This window comes from Antennarius striatus, chromosome 4 (genome assembly GCF_040054535.1).
Source record: "Antennarius striatus isolate MH-2024 chromosome 4, ASM4005453v1, whole genome shotgun sequence".
Classification (NCBI taxonomy): Eukaryota; Metazoa; Chordata; class Actinopteri; order Lophiiformes; family Antennariidae; genus Antennarius; species Antennarius striatus.
Window position 1 is genome coordinate 7,806,831 of NC_090779.1, and position 20,118 is coordinate 7,826,948.

The 20,118-nt window shown below is 42.8% G+C and overlaps 1 protein-coding gene across 2 annotated transcripts; it reads left to right on the top strand.

Moving 5' to 3' along the window:
- The first annotated feature begins 217 nt into the window (after nucleotides 1-217).
- Nucleotides 218-19,762, top strand: LOC137594161 (DNA-binding protein RFX7). Of its 2 annotated transcripts, XM_068313455.1 has the most exons (10): nucleotides 218-686; nucleotides 3,050-3,083; nucleotides 8,985-9,069; nucleotides 9,484-9,523; nucleotides 9,614-9,736; nucleotides 9,833-9,949; nucleotides 10,450-10,534; nucleotides 10,633-10,840; nucleotides 12,336-12,631; nucleotides 13,156-19,762. In XM_068313455.1, the coding sequence occupies exons 1-10, from the start codon at nucleotides 559-561 to the stop codon at nucleotides 16,483-16,485; spliced, it is 4,446 nt and encodes a 1,481-aa protein (XP_068169556.1). In that variant the 5' UTR covers nucleotides 218-558; the 3' UTR covers nucleotides 16,486-19,762. The 2 variants fall into 2 exon arrangements, with proteins under 2 accessions (XP_068169556.1, XP_068169557.1); XM_068313456.1 differs by lacking the exon at nucleotides 9,484-9,523 and having other exon boundaries at nucleotides 8,985-9,070.
- The last annotated feature ends 356 nt before the right edge of the window (nucleotides 19,763-20,118 follow it).

Below are 20,118 nucleotides of genomic sequence, written 5' to 3' on the forward strand. Positions count from 1 at the left end.
ATTACTGTTTAAAGATTATTTGTTCAAAGTAATCTTTATTTAAAGGTAAATGGTTATAACACGGTATCACCTTAAGCATTACAGATATAAATACAGAAAGCAGTATCTTGTTTAGGTAATTAAAACAATTATACTCAGCATCTGGGACATTTGTTTAACACTGACATTATTACATGTACATATGAAACAATCCCACTACAGTAGACTGAAAAGCTGTCATGCTCTTATTTTGCTACTACAATCTACGTGTATTTCCGGTTGTACCTCTGCTAGCCGCGTGTAACTTGACGGAAGCAGCTCGTCTGTAGCTGCTGCTGGCTGCTGCAGGCGTGCTATTTGCGGCAGCGAAGAGATCCCTGCGAAATGCCTTTTGTATTTGCGGGTGTTTTTGGTTTTATTTTGCGTGGGTCAGATCACAGCGTTTGTAGCCATGCCTTGTGGTGAATTCAGCGGGCTGTCCTAGCTCACTGAGCCGCTCCAGCAGCGGCGGGTCCGGTGCAGCGCACAGCCGGGGATGAGGCCTACTTGTTAAAGCTCCCCCAACACCCCTCCATCGTGATGGCTGATGATCAACAACAACCTGGTCAGAAGCCTGCCTCGGGATTAGGCTCTCTTCCAGCGTTGGTGCCAGGACTCCAGGGGCCCGAGGCGAACGCGTTACAGTTCAAAATAAAGAATTCAATTTGGTAAGGATGGAAATGTCCCGCAGGCATCCACACCGTCCTTTTCGCTAGCTGTAGTCGCATAATTAGCGCGTCTAGCTTGTGGAGGGTCAGGGAGGATGTGTGCCGCACAAAGCGGGGGGAAATCACCCGGGTGCCCCCCGAGTTAGCCACAGCCAGTCCACCCAAACACGACCGCAGGGAGGGAACGACGCTGTCCGGGACATGTGTGTGCATTAATAACGCGTTAATGTCGGGTTATGTACGGCGGTAGTAGCTGGAGTCATTAGCATTGCGTTAGGAGGCCATGTGATAGATGACAAGCCCAGCGGTGGCACCGATGCTCGGGGTGACAGGTGTCAAAGCAGCGCCGCCGCCACGGCCTCCTGCTTCACGGGCGATCCGGTGACAAATACACGGTTATTCCCTGATAACCAGTCAGAACGGTCTGGGTTCGAATCTCCAAGGGTTTATAGAGTACACATTTATGACTGTGTCAGTCAGATGTAATGACATCTGAGCCAAAACAGCAGCGCAGAGTCTATATGAATGACTTATAGGACAGATTGAATGAACTCTTATCTTATTCTGGCAAATATTCTCAATGTTTTTTTTTCTTTCAGTGTTCAGTTACATCTGATTTATTTTTGAATTGCTGCTGTGCATCAGTTGTTTCACTTCCTTTGATTGTCCTTGAGATATCTTCAATTTTTATGTCTGAAAATCCTGTTAAGACCGATTCATTATATTGACTGTACACGTGGTTGTATTATTTTTGTGTCCAAATTCTTAAATTGGTCTCTCTGATAATACACTCTTCAAATAAAAGTCCTACAATAAAATATATTATGATAACACTTTTCCTTTTATTGTTTGTAAAGGAAAAGTTGTGGTATAATAATAAATGAATATTTGCCGCATTATTTTTAGCCACTTCAATTTAGGTTTTAATCCTGTGTAGTTAATATAGTAAGGATGGGATGGAGGAGTGTTTTGTCCATCCATCTGTTATGTTTTCAAATCGTAAGTTAAAAGCTTTCTTCAAACATCAAAAAAATGCTCAAGTGCTATTCTTTGCTGTTTATAGGTTTAACTGTTTATTTGTTTGTTTGTTTTTTATGTCTCCATTCATATAGGTTGAGTTTAGGTGGATTCCATGAGTGGGATTTGTCTCTGATGAGGGTTTCGGGGACGATACACGACAGACGTTTATATTCTTTCATTTTTTTCCCCATTGATTAGGTTCTTCTTCATAATTAATTTTCATTAAACAATTATTTTTTTTATTTTTTGTGTTGCCCTTGTCTGGCCCTGCATATGCACAGCTTTATGTACAGACACAACTATGACAATGAAATTTCACACATACTTTCTAGGGGCTGTAGACCTGTGTATATAATGTTGTTTAGACATTTATTTTTAGTTATTTATACATTTTTGTCACATTTGAGGTAAAGTGACTTTCCTGTCGCTCTTGTCTCATTCACATGTGACATAGGTTGCAGCAAATCCTCATCAGCACTGTGTTTTCCAGGAGAAGGGGCATCTGAGTCCTCTGTCACAAATTTTGTTTCTTTTTCAAAATTTAACGTTTTTCAGATGTGTCACGAACAAGACTTGTAACAAACAGGATAACATTAATAAATATCCTCTCTGACTTTCTCAGTAAAATGCACCTGTAGTAGGGAGTCCTGACAGTTTCAAGACCTCAAAATTTGCGCATTTAACATATGCAACATTTACAATGCTGCAATGCTACACTTGTAAATAAGGATAGAAAAAAAACCTTGTAATGTTCAAGAATCTTAATTTATTGCTCACTTTACATCAATTACACCTTTTCAAGGGTCTGGCCATCCTTGCACACACTGTAACCAGGCAATAGGTCTCATAACCAGGGAGTTGACAAAGACCATAATGGCCTTGCAGAACAGGTATTTCATATCGCTCATCACGTGGCCAATGCATTTGTGCAAAGTGATGTTATTGCACTATGGATGGGATTTAATGGAAATACAATTAAGAGCTCAAAAAAGCAAAAGCCCAGCCTTATGTACAGCAAGAGTTCACAGAGTGTCTGAAAGATCATGAACGTCCCAGCTGAAGTGTGGAGGTGACGACGGCCCCCGGTTCATCCCGACTCCGTTTCATTCGATCTTCCAAGAAGACTTGAAATGTTCATTACTGCTTAAATCACAGTCACAAATTGGATAACAAAAGATCTGATTCTCATGCAGGGGTAAAATAAATGTTTTCAGGACCAGAAATCTCCTTCCAAATTTTCACTTTTGTCACTGTGTTTTTGTGTTGATTAGTAGGTTCAACCATTCAGTATTTTAGCAATCACAATCATTCACGTTTTTGCCTTTTGTTCTGTGTCGTTGCAGCAAATCTGTACAATCAAAAGTGGACAGCATATTGGTGAGTATTGCAAATAGACCTGTATCTGTTACCTGACACTCTTCCACTCCTTACTGTTGTAAGCCTACATTTAACATTCTGTGAACAGATGTACGACTTAGCCTTTGTTAAAACAGGATAAACAAAGTGTGTGTTTCATGCTTGTGGCCTGATGAGGCTTCATTGTCCTACAGCTACTTATAAACTGACCCTAATAAAACCATGATCAACGTTTACTTCACAGGAATATGCGCGAGAACAGAATCTATTTCAACCCGGAAATTTACGCTATATTCAATTGTTTTATTCTCTGTTTTGAAACCACTAGTTTGCATTGACAACCACATTAAATCTTCATCATTAAATATCTTTTTGGTGAAGATACTGAATTGAAAGTTCAATAAGTCTGTCTGATGTCTGACAGATTTCAGCAGGCAGGTTCAGTTCTTGAACATGTGGTTGTGCAGTAATAGCAGTGGGGAATGTAAATGTTAGGAGACAACATGTTATGAACACGGTTATAATACAGTGGTACCTCTACTTACGAAATTAATTGGTTCTGGAAGAAATTTCGTATGTAGAAAATTACGTAAGTAGAGACTCGTTTTCCATGCAAATGCCCCTAATCCATTCCAAGCCCCCCAAAATTCAGACATAAGTGTTTTATAAAGCATAAAAATGTGTCAAAACATGTAACAAATACATGTTATGTGTATATTATTACACAATAAATGAGAGTTGTGCATAACGTAAAAAACAAAGAATAGAGTAAAGAATAACCTTTTAACTGCTGTCCTCATTGTTTTTTTCCCTCTTTGGTTCATGCACTCCTGCCCCACCATGCCGAACAACAGTGAATTCCAGTCCTCCTTTTGAACTTATCTAACCACCCACGCGATGCCTTAAACTCCTTAAACTTCCTTTTGTTTTAATAACGTGGCGATAGTAGATGCATTACGGCCATATTCTTTGGCGAGATCAACCAAACGCATCCCTTTCTCATGCTCTTCTATTATTTCTTGCTTTGTTTGTATGGACAAAAAAACTCTTTTCTTCGTCTTTTCTTTTCTCTTCTCTCCGTCACTTTCTTGGGGTCCATAGCGAATACTCAAAAAGTTAATATATACCCTGCATAGACACCTATCTAGCGACACACAGATGTCCCTCTTAGCCAATGGGATGCCAGGATGTTAGGTAATAGCCAATGGAAGAGCAGCTATAAGAATGTTGCGTTCAGGAACCTTTGGGAGCTGCGAGTAGCAGCCCATACTGTATTTTTACCTTTCGCAACTTGACATTTCTTTCGTAACTAGAGGCAATATTAGTTACCTAAGTAGAAAATTTCGTATGTCGAGACATTCGTAAGTAGAGGTACCACTGTATTTAGGGATGAATAAGGTAGACACAATATTCTGTTACCTTTTTTTTCTCATTTTTTTAACTTATACTTTGACTATTTTTCCTGATGAATCCAAATATGTGTTACATTCACTGAAATGTATTATTACCACTAGAATCACAGAGTCCATATCTCTGCCGAGGCTCGCCTAACCATTTCTGTCAGAAAACTGTCTAAATCGGGTGAACCCATATTTTTATTTGGATCTCAATAACATTTCACACACCACCGTACGAGCGGACCGGGACACGAACACGGCCAGTAAGAAGAAAGGAGGTGGATTTATTATCTATACCAACGATAGATGGTGCCATCCAGGACATGTAACGGTGAAATCAACACTGTGTAACCGCGATCTGGAGCTAACGGCTGTTAGCATCAGACCCTACTACCTGACGCGTGAATTATCACACGTTATTGTCCTCGCCATCTACATCCCTCCACGGGCGGACCCAGAGACTGCACGAGAGACCATCTGTGGGACCACCTCCGCTGTTCGGACCCAGCACCCGGAGGCGGTCGTCATTATTACTGGTGACTTTAACCACGTCACCTCGGACTCATCTCTCCCCACAATGGTCCAGTGTGTAGACTGCCCCACACTGAAGAACAGAACCATCGATCTGTTCTACACTAATGCTAAGGAGGCATACACCGCCACCCCCCTCCCTCCACTAGGTAAATCAGACCACAACCTAGTGTACCTACAGCCCACCTACATCCCACTAGTGGAACGGCTGCCAGCAACAACACGACAGGTCAGGAGGTGGTCCCCAGAAGCAGAGGAGATGCTGAGGGACTGCTTCCAGACCACCGCCTGGGATGTCATCGTGGGCTCACATGGGGAGGACAATGAGGGGGCAGCTCAGTGTTTTACAGATTACATGAACTTCTGTGTGGACACCGTGGCCCCTGTCAGGACAGTCAGGTGTTACCCCAACAACAAACCATGGGTAACCAAGGAAGTGAAGGCTGTCCTGAATAGGAAGAAGCGGGCGTTCAGGAGCAAGAACGAGGAGATGAGGAAGGCCCAGCAGGAAGTGAGACTCTGCCTGAGGGAGGCCAAGGAGGCGTACGGGAGGAAGCTGGAAAAACAGCTGGGGTGCAACCAGGTGTGGGAGGTCTGGAATGGGATGAGAACCATCGCCGGACACGGGAAAGGGCGCACTACTGTGGAGGGGAATAGTGAACGAGCGAATGAACTAAACAGCTTTTTCAATCGGTTTAGCTCCCCCACCATTCCCTGCTCCTCGTCCCAGGCCTCTCCCGGCCCTGCAGACCGCTCCACTGATGCTCCCTTCTCCTGTGCTTCCTCTCCGTCCACCCCTGCCACTTCTCCCGAGCCCACTCCAAGAACTGCGAAGCTCAACGGCCCCACCTCAACCACTGGACTTCCAACTTCGCTACAACCTCCTGCTCCCACCACAGCTGAGGCCCCATCCACACGATGACAGATTTTTTGAAAACGCAACTTTTCTGTTGCGTTTACGCCTTCCGTCCTCACGACAACGCAGATATCTGGAACTAAAACGCAACTTTTTAAAAACGCTGGCCGAGGTGGATTTTTAAAAAAACGCTGGGTCTGCGTTGTCGTGTGGACAGTGTATCCGCAACTTTTTAAAAACGCTGACGTCTTGCCTTCGACAAAAACCGCTGTGACGTCATATTTATGGGCCCGTGTGTTGTGACAGCAAAACACGGAGGATTCCTATTGGATAAAATTTGACTCAGTACTGCCACCACATGGTTTGGCATGCTTATAGCTGTCTTCGAAAACGCACTGCTGCGTTTACGTGTGGAATGAGATTTTTTTGAAAACGCTGTTGTGTGGACGCGAATCGTTTTCGACGCGATTTTAAAAAGTTGCGCTTTTAAAAAAAACCATCATCGTGTGGACGGGGCCTTAGACCGTCATCACTGCAGACCTGGTGACGACAATGCTGCGGAGTCTCCGTCCCTGCAAGGCCGCTGTATCGGATAAGGTCTCCCCAAGACTCCTCCGAGCCTGTGCTTCGGAACTGGGGGACCCCCTGCAGTGATTGTTCAACCTCAGTCTGCGGCTGGGGAGGGTCCCGTCACTGTGGAAGACCTCCTGCATCATCCCGGTACCCAAGAAAGGACGCCCTTCTGAGCTCAACGACCACCGACCGGTCGCTCTTAACTCCCACGCAATGAAGACCCTAGGGCGATTGGTCCTGGAGCTCATGCGTCCACAGGTGCAGGGTGCTTTGGACCCTCTCCAGTTCGCCTATCAGCCCAAGGTTGGGGTTGACACCGCTGTCTTGTACCTCCTCCACTGCGTGCTCTCCTACCTGGACACCGGGGGCTGTGCCGTCAGGGTGCTCTTCTTTGACTTTTCGAGTGCCTTCAACACCATCCAGCCCCGGCTCCTGCAGGACAAACTGACCTCCATGGCTGTGGACCCCTACCTCGTGAGCTGGATCACAGACTACCTAATGGACAGACCCTAGTACGTCCGTATGGGGGACTGTTTGTCTTCTATGGTGACCAGCAGCATGGGGGCGCCACAAGGGACCGTTCTCTCCCCCATTTTCTTCACCCTCTACACATCGGACTTCAAGCACAACTCGGATACATGCCACATACAGAAGTACTCCGATGACACTGCAATAGTGGCATGTATCCGGGAGGGTGATGGGGGGGGGGGTACAGGGCATTGGTGGCTGTCCGGTGGGCACCTCCCTCTCCAGAGCCAGTGATCATCGAGGGCAGTGAGGTGGAGGTGGTAGGAAACTATAAGTACCTGGGACTGCAGCTAGACAGCAGACTGGACTGGTCACTCAACTCGGACTGAGTGTACAAGAAGGGGCAGAGCAGGATGTACTTCCTGAGGAGGCTGGCCTCCTTCAACATCTGTCCTAAGCTCCTTCTCATGTTCTATCAGTCCGTAGTCTCCAGTGTGCTGTCATACGCCATTGTGTGTTGGGGTGGTGGGGCCAGGAAAAGAGATATGGACCGTCTTGACAGACTCATCCGCAGAGCGGGCTCAGTGGTTGGTCTGAGCCTGGACTCTGTGCATATGCTTCTGGAGAGCAGGACCATGTCTAAAGTTAAGGCTATCATAAGCAACACCAGGCACCCCCTACACACCACCTTCTCCCAGCAGAGGAGCACCTTCAGCGACAGACTGCTGTCACACAGCGCCTCCACAGAGAGGCTGAGGTCCTCCTTCGTGCCCCGTTTAGTTATACTTTAGTATATAAGCCCTGTTAATGCTATCTATCTATCTATCTCTCTATCTATCTATCTATCTATCTATCTATCTATCTATCTATCTATCTATCTATCTATCTATCTATCTATCTATCTATCTATCTATCTTTGTATCTATATCTGTCTGTCTGTCTGTCTGTCTGTCTGTCTGTCTGTCTGTCTGTCTGTCTGTCTATCTATCTTTGTATCTATATCTGTCTGTCTGTCTGTCTGTCTGTCTGTCTGTCTGTCTATCTATCTATCTATCTATCTATCTATCTATCTATCTATCTATGTATCTATCTATCTATCTATTATAGATAGTGGTACCATTGAAATGTCTGATTTTTTTCTCTCTCACCAAAATACAGATTGTTCCCCTGGGAATGAAAGGAAGTGTAGAAAAATAACCAATCTTACAGTATTGAAGAAAGTAAAAAACCAAACAAATCACCAGCTTGTATCTTTATTCTACTGTGGGTCAAGAGCCTTACTCCCATCAAGTTGCATTGAAATCCATTCAATGGATATTGTGTAATTCTGTTGAAAATCTAACAAACAAAAAAGATTTGTCCACCATAATTAGCAAAAAAATGTAGAGATGAGATATATTGTCCAATTTTTCAAACTTAAGATTTATTGTCAGGATCAATAAAAACAAATACATTTTTTTGGCTTTTGAATGAAATTATTTAAAAAATAAGAATAAAATGTAGGACTTTGTCAGTCAATTCAGTGTGAGCACAAACCAAATGAAGTGATCAAACATTATCACATTTAAATGTTTGTGTTTCTGTTTTTTTAAGTGTCAGTTCGTTATTTGATATTTGGGATCATATAAAATCATTCTTAATGAAAATAAAAACCTCTGTGGAGCGACCCAACCATAATAGAAGCAAAAGACTCATGTCATTCATGCTTAAAAGCATGGAATGAAATAATAGCATTGTCATTGACTGTTCATTGGCTGACAGCTCAGACCTCACTCATTGGGTTTCCCTGGCAACAAAAAGGCAAATAGAAAAAGGGGAGGTGGTCCATTCATAGAATCCAATTGAAAAGCACTGGAGGTAGAACCAACACTGAATAGGTGGCTCACCACTGTCGGAATCTTCTGGCTACATTCGTGTATGAATCCCCTGCTAGTTCAGGGGAAAAGGTCAATTTGGGCCTTAAAGGTGATTGTGTGTGTTTAGTGATGAACAACATCTTCAGTTTTACATACGTTAATCTCATGAAGCTAGCATGTATAAATTCTGTGTACTAACATAATAATGAAACATATTTGTGTGATATTTTTATTTTCATAGCAAGATGTTGAGAAGTTTACAGACATCGAAAAGCTCTACCTCTACCTGAAGTTGCCTTCTGGTCCCGGCAGCGGCAATGATAAAAGGTATGTTTGAGACAGACACTTAATTTCTGTTTATCACTCTCCTCTTTGGCCCGTTTTTGTCTCACACACACATGGCTGCTTTGTTATGGCTCTCATTACATTATTGGCGCTGTTGTCTCATTGCTTGTCAGAAATTCAAGTCATGATCCACAGGCTACAACACACACAGTTCAGGCTCATAGCTCATAAAGTCCAGTTGAATTTTCAAGTATTGTTTTTACCTTACAACATTTGGGGAAGGGGGGAGTGGGTAAGTTATCTGGTAAATTATCTTTGGTTCTCCAGTTGTATGATTGCTGATCATTATAAAGCTATCCACTGATTTATGTAGACTTTTGCTATACCTAGCTGTCTGTGTTTCATTTGTTTCCCCATATTTATTCATCAACCCAACCCCCCAATTCTGCCCATTTGGACTGAGAATGAGAGGGGGTCCTCCACTCCGGGATTATGGTATTAAAGTTTCTGTATTAACAAGAAATGATGCGTACAATTCACGGACACTGCATCACCAGATCTGTTTCTCTTATGTACCAATTGTAGTGATCAGAGTTCCATGTCGTCCAGCCGTACTCAACAGATGTATGCATTCAACTGGATACGGAATCACTTAGAAGAGCACCCAGAGACTTCCCTCCCAAAACAAGAGGTGTATGATGAATACAAGTGAGTGTCTGGGCTCGGGGGGGGGCGATGAGCATCAGAGTGGAAGTTACGAATGTATGTTATTTAACTCTTGTGGTGGATTCTCCTCTTTTCCAGGAGCTATTGCGACAATCTCGGCTATAATCCACTGAGTGCAGCAGACTTTGGAAAGATCATGAAGAATGTCTTTCCTAACATGAAAGCACGTCGACTGGGCATGAGGGGCAAATCCAAATATCCTTTAACTCTGAACCAGTCATACAAAGTCATACAAAATCGTCCCCTGTTTTTATCAGCGTGTGTTCTGATGTTATTCTATCTACCCAGAAGTGGGTTAGTCACGGTTTTTCCACCATCCACCATCACAAGTAAATATTGGACAGTTGTAAAAAAAAAAAAGTCTTGCAATGTAGCTTGAGTGGAGTTGAGCTGGGCTAATTTCGCCCCATGATCATGAAACTGAATGATATTACTCAAAAATCATGTTGTAAGTGGCAAATGCAAGAAATTTTTATAGGATACAGAACAAGATGAAAAATGTATTTATAAAACCAGACTGGGAGCATGTTGTGTAAAATTCTAGCCGGACTCAAATACTATCAGCCTAATTTGCCCAAAAATGTTTGAACTGAAACAGATTTGTCAGAAGGAACAGATTAATCACAAGTGAAGAACAAATACAACCCCAGGATCTGTCCAGTCAGTATTGTTCAGACACCTTAACTCCTTCTTACATACTGTTATAGCGGGTTAAGGAAGAAGGCGTTTGTTCACATGCCTTCATTACCCAACCTGGATCTGCAGAAATCTGGTGATGGAGTAAGTTCCACCACAGGAGACAGAATATGTCCAGTCAGATGTTTGTTGAATGTGTTTGGTTGCTCATCCATCCCCCCCTGTCTTCTGTGTGACTTCAGTGTGAGCTGATGGAGCCCACGGGCCAGTCCCCGAGCGCCGAAGATGAAATGAGGTCTGCAGCGTGTGGACTGGTGTGTGAGTGGGCTCAAAAGGTTCTGAGTCGACAGTTTGACAACGTGGAGGACCTGGCCCGCTTCCTGCTCAATAGCCACTACATTGGTACTAAATCCATGGCTGCCCTTACTGTTATGACCGGAACACCTACAGGTACAGATGGTCTCTGATCTGTTGCCATGGTCATTTTACTGTTTGTGCAGCTTTATAAAGTTCTTTATTACTTGGCACATCATTATGACTTCAAATTAATGTGTACTTTTTACAATGTGTTACAGTTGTTTCTCTTATTATCAACTTAAACACTAGTTATTATAACATTTTACATATGTACACCTTGAAAGTTTAAACCAATATTAGAAAGCAAATATTATTCACCGTCTACTCTGTGCCAAAAATATAAGTAGGAATTACTCAAAAAGAGACGTTATTCGAAATAATCTTAGCAGACAATTAAACCAAACCTGACAATCACAGTAATCGATAAATAGATAGATATATACTTTATTAAATCCGGAGGAAATTGCACATATCCACTGCTCAGGTGTTACATAATGCATGAATACTGGTTAAAATAAAAAGAAACACTGGCACCTAAGGACATAAGACAAGACATACACTACACTAGCAGACACATGTAGTATTAACAGGACATATACTAAATTATCACTAAAATATAAACAGTATAAAATTAAAATAAAATAACATAAATTAAAATAAAATGTGAAAATTAGCTCACATGGATGGTAAGGTACACCCTTCTTACAGTCTAAGGCGTCACTATCTAATATCACAACTATCTAATATCACAACGTCTAATATCTAATATCTATCTCACAATGGTCAAAAATATAAGGCGTCACTATGTAATATCAATGTGTGCGTGTGTGTGTGTGTGTGTGTGTGTGTGTGTGTGTGTGTGTGTGTGTGTGTGTGTGTCTATTACACACTATACCATCTTTCTGAAAGCTATTTCATTGTCTTTGCCTGTAAAACTGTCTAAATAATCCCAATATATAACATATCTGTTCATTAAAAACAGATATATTATATCCAATTCAAGAATCACTGAGATACACAAGTTCTGTCACCGAGTTGTCCAGCTTCCTCCCACTTCCAAAAACATGTGATTTAGGTGAATTCATCAGTTTTAAAAATTGCCTGTAGGTGTGAGTGGTTGTTCGTATTTCACGCGGCCATCAAAGGATCAATAGAGGAGGAAATCCCATGGATAATTTCCCCCCTTATCAGGATGCTCAATTGTTACCTTTATTTTAAAAACCTACAAACTGGACCCTTATGGCCCATTTATCTAGAATGATTCATATTATTATAGTATTTTTGAATGAGATCTTTTAAAAGTGGAAATTCTCCTTTGAGTGACAGATACTAATTACTCACATTAACTTTAAGCTGTGAAATCAAATGGATGAACAACTGTTGTGTGTTGAGCTCAAAGGTTTTCAAAAAAATATAATATGAATGATTTTTTTTTTTGGGAATGTAATTGGTAATTGATGTAATTATGATTCAAATTTTCCTTTCTTACATGAAGCGCTGCAAACTCCAGAACTACTGCATCAGCTGCCCAATTTGTTTGTAGGGCTTTACTCTTTTCATGAGTCCTCCATCTTTTCTTGTTTGACAGGAATGAAGACACCCACTCCGGCCTCTGCGTTTGTGCCCACAGCTGAGGCAAACTCTTTCCAGCCGCAGGTGAAGACCCTGCCGTCTCCCTCTGTCGATGCAAAGCAGCAATTGCAACGCAAAATCCAGAAGAAGCAGCAGGAGCAGAAGCTCCATTCACCCCTGCCCAGCGAGACCCAGATCAAGAGAACAGAGGCCAGTACTCCGGGCCCCACCATCCCCTGTGGCAGCCCCGCACTGCTGTCCCCACAGCCCACTATAGGCATTGTAGTAGCAGCTGTACCCAGCCCAGTCACCGTACGTAGCTCCTGTTTCTTTTTAACCCTTACACCCTTGACCTATTTTGGCTGTTTTTTGGTACATTTGATATTTGTCTCTATATACCACATTAAATTTGATGAAACATACACATGCTTGGTATGTTTATCTTCAGCACAACTTCAGCTATATGAAGAGATAGTTATCATTTCCATATAAATTACTATATTGACATATTGGGGCAAAATAGACACACAGTCAAATTCAGAAATGGAAAAATTGTATTTTATTGCACATAAAAACCAAAAACATGCTCAACAATTTGATTTTGAGTCAACTGGATCCAAATAAAAACACTTAAGACACAAATAAGACACTTTCACATCTATACTGTCGCGTAAACATGCGCACAGTAATCCACGTGACAATCTTTATTTGTTACGAATGGTTTAAAAACATGTGATCTGATCACGGGGGTGTGATCATAGGGCTGTAAGGGTTAATTTTACTTGGATGTACTGTTGATATAAGTTATTAAATGCAATTTTAAATTCTCTCCTCAGAGAAGCAGACAGTTGATGACCTCGCCGAGCCCTGTTGGGACTGCGGAAGGGAAAGTGTTGCCTGTGAATTTCCAAGTTGTCACTCAGTCTCTGAAGCAGTCGCCCAAAACTCCTCAGAACATCTCAGCCAGTCCTGTGGGTGATCGGCTGGCACGGCACGGTACACGGTACGCCCAGATTCTACCCAAGCCCTCTGCCACCAGTGCCATCACGTTGCGTTCGCCCCCCACCCTGCTCATCACCAACAGCCCCATAAAAACTGTGATGCCCACTCCCCATGTTAGCTCTGTCAACGTGGTGAAGATGACAGCCATCGCTCTGGCTCCCAGCAGCAGCAGCACTACCGTACGTCCTGCATCGGCGGGGGTGAGCACCACGGCGGCTTCGGACGATTCCCAGCCACATGTTGTGAGCTCAGTCGCCCCTCATTCTCCTGCAATCAGACACAGTGCCACCGCCCCCACTCCAACCCATTCCTCTGACATCAAAGTGGAGTCTGAAGCTGGAAGTGACAATAACTCCACTGAGAAAACATCAGTTGGAGCCAAAGAGGATAGAGTGGCTAAGTTCAGGGCTGCCAGTGAGCCAAGCTTCCTGGTAAAAAGTTCTCCAGGTCCAGACAAAGGTGTGAGGATAAAAAATGATCCTATGTCTCCTCCCGTCTCATTATCCGTAGCTGGGACTCAGGACAGCAATAACAGTAACTGCCATGACAGTACTTTGTACTTGACTGTTGATAATCAAAACACCTGCACATCATCCAACGACTCTACTGTCGTTAACCCAACATCAAAAGATCCTTCCTCAGACGCTAAGAGCCCCAGGAAGCGCATGGGCTCAAGCGGGGAGTCCCATGTAATTCCTGTGAAGAGGGTGTTTATCTCCCAGCAGCCAATGGCTGTCGTCGACAATCCAAAACTTGGAATTGGTGCTGCAGTGAAGAGGATTCCCAGACCAGGAACCCCTGCCAGACCAGAGAGTGCCCCTTGCAAAGTGACAGTGAAGCATCCCTCTATAGGGCCGACGCAGATCCTCGCACTTTCTGACTCACCCATCACACATAATGAAGGGTCCCAGATCGTTATCAAACCCCAGGCCTTGGTAGTGAAGCACGAGGACCATTCACTCAGCACTGACACCAGCACTGGAGCAGCCAGAACCGACCCGTCCGATCAGGTGTTGCTACAGCAGATCACCGGGGACCCTCGTGCCATACCCGCTAACTCAGGAGCACATGAAGTCTCTGTGATGAGTGACTTAAAGAGCACAATATGGGAGGAGGGACAGCTTGATGAGCTGCGTAAGCAGCCGTTTTCTCAGCAGATACCAGCAGAACACAAACAAGGCCCTACTGACCAACTCTCCATCATAGCTCAACCCCCCGAGGCCTCAGGCCAGCTCACCCTCACCCAGGACATGGTTGACTTTGCAGGTTCTCAGCCCAGCATGGACTACTTCCCATTCAATGACGATGACATGACCCAGGACAGCATCGTGGAGGAGCTTGTTCAAATGGAGGAGCAGATGAAGCTGAAGGGTCTGTTTGGGAGCTGCGTCGATGTATCTTTACAAGGCCAGCCAGCCAGCAACCAAGGTTCTGTCCTAAATGCTCACCAGGCCGGTAATGCTTTCTACCCCTCCACCCACAGCAGTACCACCCCTGTCCAAACTCCCACTCCAACGCCGACTCCAACGCCGACGCCCACCCCCACCTCTGAAATGACTCTTGGGCACAATTTGACAAGAGAGAGCCCCTGCTCCCGCATGGCTCCGATTACTCCTGTGGATGGAGCCCTGGGTCGTCACACTCCCATCAGCACACCGCTGTCCAACTGCAGCAGCAGCGTACCCCCCAGCCCTGTAGAGTGCAGGAATCCTTTTGCTTTCACTCCTATCAACTCGAGTATCACAGGTTATCATGAAGCCAGCATTGTCTCCAGCAGCCCGGTGAAGCCCATGCAGAGGCCAATGGCAACGCACCCCGATAAGGCCAAGCTCGAGTGGATCAACAATCGTTACAACAGCAACTCTGCAAGTCCTTTGTCCAATCATAGCATCGGCATTCTGCCAAGCTATCAAGACCTGGTAGATGACCAGTTTCGTAAGCCACATGCCTTTGCGATCCCCGGCCAGTCATTTCAGGCCCAGTCAAGACAGGATGCTGCACATTTTGGCCGTCTGACCCCAATTTCCCCGGTGCAACAACAGCAGCAGCAGCAACAACAACAACCGCAGCAGCTGGTAACAGGTGTAACTACTCCTACTAAACAGGAGAGTTTTGCTGTGCCTGCACCATTAGACAACAAGACATCCACCTCATCTGCATCCAGTACTTTCCGTTGCCGCAGCGTTAGCCCTGCAGTGCGTCAGAGAAACTTCAGCGGCAACACAGGTCCTGCGACTACCGCCACAAACACCGCCACGTCCACCAGAGCGGTGGTTTCACCCTTTAACTCCCCGATCACATCTGAGGTGCTCAGTATTTTGTCCAACAACCAGACAGTCGGTTCTGTCCATAGTATGGTTCAGCGTAGCCAGTCGGTACCTCTGAATATCATGATGCAGAGTGAGATGCTTCCTGTGCAGGGTCAGAGTAACACAGCTAAAATCACCAATGTTCTTCTCAGCAAGATGGAAGCTGAAGGGGATGACTCTGTTCGTGGCCTGGGGATGAACAACCTCCCCTCGAACTATACAGCCCGTATGAACCTCACACAGATCCTGGAGACCACTCCTGGCTTCGCTGGAGGAACAGCTCACCAGTCTCAGCTACCAGTGAGCTCCAGCCCTGCTGCTTTTGAGCTCCAGCAGCACGGCTACCTCACTACTGGCAGTGGAGAAACAGTGAGTTTCTCCACTGGTGACAGCCAAGCACAAGCAGGTACCGGTGAGCAAGACCAGCAGCAGCTCCAGGAGAATCCTGTGCAGACACAACAGCTCCTCCTCCAGAGCACACAGCAGGAAGTGGAGGACGAGCAACAACAGCTGGATTTCAACAACACTGTCAAGGACTTGTTGGGGGATGACGGCCTCAACCCCAGTTCCCAGTTGGTGGGTCAGGTAGCTTCTGAGCTCAACGCCGTGGCATCCGACTTCTCAAACGACATCAGACTGACCTCAGATCTGTCCAGTAGCATTACTGACCTGAACACATTGGACACAAACCTGCTGTTTGACCCAAATCAACAGCAGGAACAATATGAAGACTCAACACTGGAAGAACTGAAGAACGACCCGCTTTTTCAGCAGATATGCAGTGATACTGTGAACTCTGGTTTTGACTGGCTAGAAAGCAAAGACCAGCCTACTACAGTGGAGATGCTGGGCTAATGTTATCTTTTATTCTGTAAGACTTCTGATCTCTGTTGTTTGTTTGGTGAGTATGTAGTAACTGTTTTTAAACTATAGTTTGTTCGGATTTGTCTGGACTTTGCCATTCGTTTCGTCAAAAGTGCCAGGCTTACCAGAAAATCTCTCCTACTGATGTTTTGTTACTTCTCTCCTTTTTCATTTGTCACCCAGCGTCATTTCTTAACCACTTTTCTCCCTCATCAGAATTCAGACATGTAAGCATTTCAAGTAAAATGTGTGAGTACTTTGTGGCAGCATGCATTTACAAAGAGCTGGTTTGTATGATATGAACATTAAGAGCAACGTAATCTTCCTTATTATTACCAATCAATAATGCAATAGTTTTAACAAACACTTCATGAAAGTGAGATGGCTCAGTAATTTGGCACAAAATACCAAAAAGTATGCTGTTGTGTGCTATCTTCAGTGTGTGCAGTCAAAGTTCTACCAAAAGGAGAGAATATTGGGATTGTAGTATATGCACATTATAGTTGTAGTACATTTACCTGCCATATCTGAATATTAAAAACGGTAGCATCTTACGCTGCCAGGTGCTGAATTTATGACATAATCTTTATACTTCATCGTGTACCAAATCAGTGGAAAACTGGTTCATGTGAGCATTGTCCAAGAAATTTTCTTAAAGCCTATACTTACTGTACTGTTTGATATCTTATAAAGGGAGTTGATGAATCAGTGGAGAGAAGATGGGAATTCAGGCCACTTTGTGGACTACACATTGGAAGGAATCAACAACTGGCTGCCTTATTCCCAAAGTCCAAGGCCTTATGCCATCTGTGGAGTGACTGTATATAGTATAATGTTAAGAATTTTCAGACCCATCCAGAGCTTCGTTATATTGTGGCAGCTGTTTTTTCAGATATTTTCAATGCTATTTCTTAGTGTTTGCTTTCTTTTCTTGTTTTTCTTTGCAGTATTACAATATACAGTTCAGTCATATTGTAAATTCTGACAACTACACTGCATGTGCCCAATCAAGTAATGGATTTAGAGCAATTGGACAGGCCATACAAACAATGGCAGGCACACGTTCAGTCATGACATTTTTTGAAATTCTTTTTTGCGCACTGTTGTCCCAGCTTGGAAGAGAATATCAGAGGTGTGGAGAAGGCTTAGTTACACCGAAGGTTACAAGCAGAAAAATATGTTTTGATGTCATCTTGAGATTGAGGGGGAAAGAAATAATATTTGTTGTGAATTCAGCCTTATTTCCATACCAAAGTTCATGTGTTTGAAAAAAAATAAGAGATTATCACACATAGACACTCCTAGTTAGCATTAACAACAGGTAACTGGCAGCCTCGGAGATTGAGTTTTGAGGAAAAGGACGAAGTTGCATAAATCTTGTGTACAGTATGTAAAAAGTTATGAAAGGGTCACTGTCCTATGTTCAGTAGGTAATCATGGACCTGAAAGCATGTGAAACCATCACAACAAGCCAGCGAGGCTATGTGATACAGTAGGATGCTTGCTTGATTTTTGGCTATTGTCAATGTTGTAAAAGTCATGTCTAAGCTCCATCTGTAAATAGGATAGATACATAGAGATTTGATGTATCAAGACACTATATTATGGCCATTATTCTAGCTAAGTATGTGCCAGTTTAAAAGGAAAAAAATGCTTAACAGATCTATAGTCGGCAAGATACTGTATGTTGTGTGTTACATTTCTGGCTCAATGTGTCGTAAAAGTAATGCTGTCTGGTCTCGCTTGCTGATTTTGTTTTTTGTTTTGTTTTGTTTTCAAAGAAAATAGGTCCCTGCGGTTGCAGAAGTGACATATGCTTTGAGCAGGATCAATAGCATGGTATATTGAGAAAATAATGTTGTGATACTGTTAGCTGGTTGCAACCATCTCTGTGACAGACATTGTGCTCAAAGCCATTTCAGCAGACACTGGAAAAAAAACTCATGTTTCAGCAAACTTTGGAGGTTCACATTATTGCACTAAATTTTTATGACACATGGCTTTGCCACATCTTTATGGACAAATGTTATGATGGATGCCCACAAAAAAAGAAAAGTTTTTTTTATGACAAGATAGGGAAATTAAGAAAATGACTAATCGTCTTGTAGCAAAATGTGCATTAATCTCAGTGAGATACACATTTCTTACTCATTCTCATACATGAGAATATAAAGCATTGAGGGAAAAAAAAGTTAAATAACCTTTTAAAACCTACATGCTCATTATGTTGATAAATGATTGTACGCACGCATGTGTGATGACTTCTGTTGTACTTGGTATTTTTGGTAACCACTGTCTTCTGTGATTTGGGCAGGTTCTGTTAACCAGACTGGCAGTGCTAGTTTCATAAGTTACATTACTTTTGTTGTGTGCTGTTTACTAAGTTAATGTTGTTCCATCTGTTATGTTGATGACTGTTTTTTGTCAATTTTACATATTCTTATTTTGCATAATGCATTTGTGAAGAAACTTAACATTTTCTCTTAATTTTTTCTTAAATAATAAGGCACTGATATTTGAATTTGAATGAAGGAAATGCACCTCTTTACGAGTACAGGAGCTCCATCAACCAGTTACTCTGTTTCTTTATCTTTGGCTGATCCAGAACCAACTCTGTTTGAGTATCTTATCCATTTCTATCAGTAGAAAAAACCCTCCTCTGTGGTGTTGTCTGGTGTACTGCTTAATGTACAGTAGCTTGTTAATATTGCAAACCTGTTGTTTCTTTTTTCAATGGAAAGTACTCACTGGTGAGATTTTTAAAGTGGTTTTAAAAGCCAATAAACCTTTTGTAAAGAACTACAAAATGTCCTTGTGTGTTTGTGTTCATGATTTTTTATTTTATTTCGTTAAAAGAGATGCTTCAGGTTAGGAAAAATGACTTTTAATTACTTATTTTCCCCTGTTATGACAAAAGTATATATAGAAATGGGTTCAAAACCTTTCTTCTCATCTGTCCATTATGTCTCTGGAGCACAACGTGAAAACATATTTTTTCACCAGACTTTCCACACAAAACAATCAAGGTATGAAGTGGTGCCTTTTACTGTTTCTTTGCTGTTGCTTTTCAAAATTTCTATTTTATTTTTCATCTCCTTGGTAACATTTCATATTTAGGTTGATTTTGTGAATCGGATTTGTCTCAGATCAAGAGCATGAATCATAAACTATTCAATATTTTTTCACAACATTTGCAGAACATGTTTTATGATCATTTGTTACTTCTAAGCCTTTTTACTTTGATAATCAAACAGATTTGTAATAAATAATTTTGTGGGACTACTTCAGTGAAGTGTATTCTTGCAGAGGGATCTGGACTGTCATGCCCAGCAAGGCCTACAAATGTATTAGTCGTTTGCAGTTGAATTAGTAGTTTATTAGCTAAACTACTTTATCTGATGTTATTGCCAGTTCTTTTGAGATGTGTGAGGGCAACATTTTAGGAAAGAAATCAAAATTGTCGGTGTTTTTTTTGTGTGTGTCAAGCTTATGATGTTATTGATTTTTACAAATGCTGCTTGAAGACTAATATGGGTTTTATTGGTCAAACACCACACACTTGATATTTTAGTGGACAAGGCTATGCAAATTCAAAACCTTTTTGTCATCTTCTTGGTGTGAGGT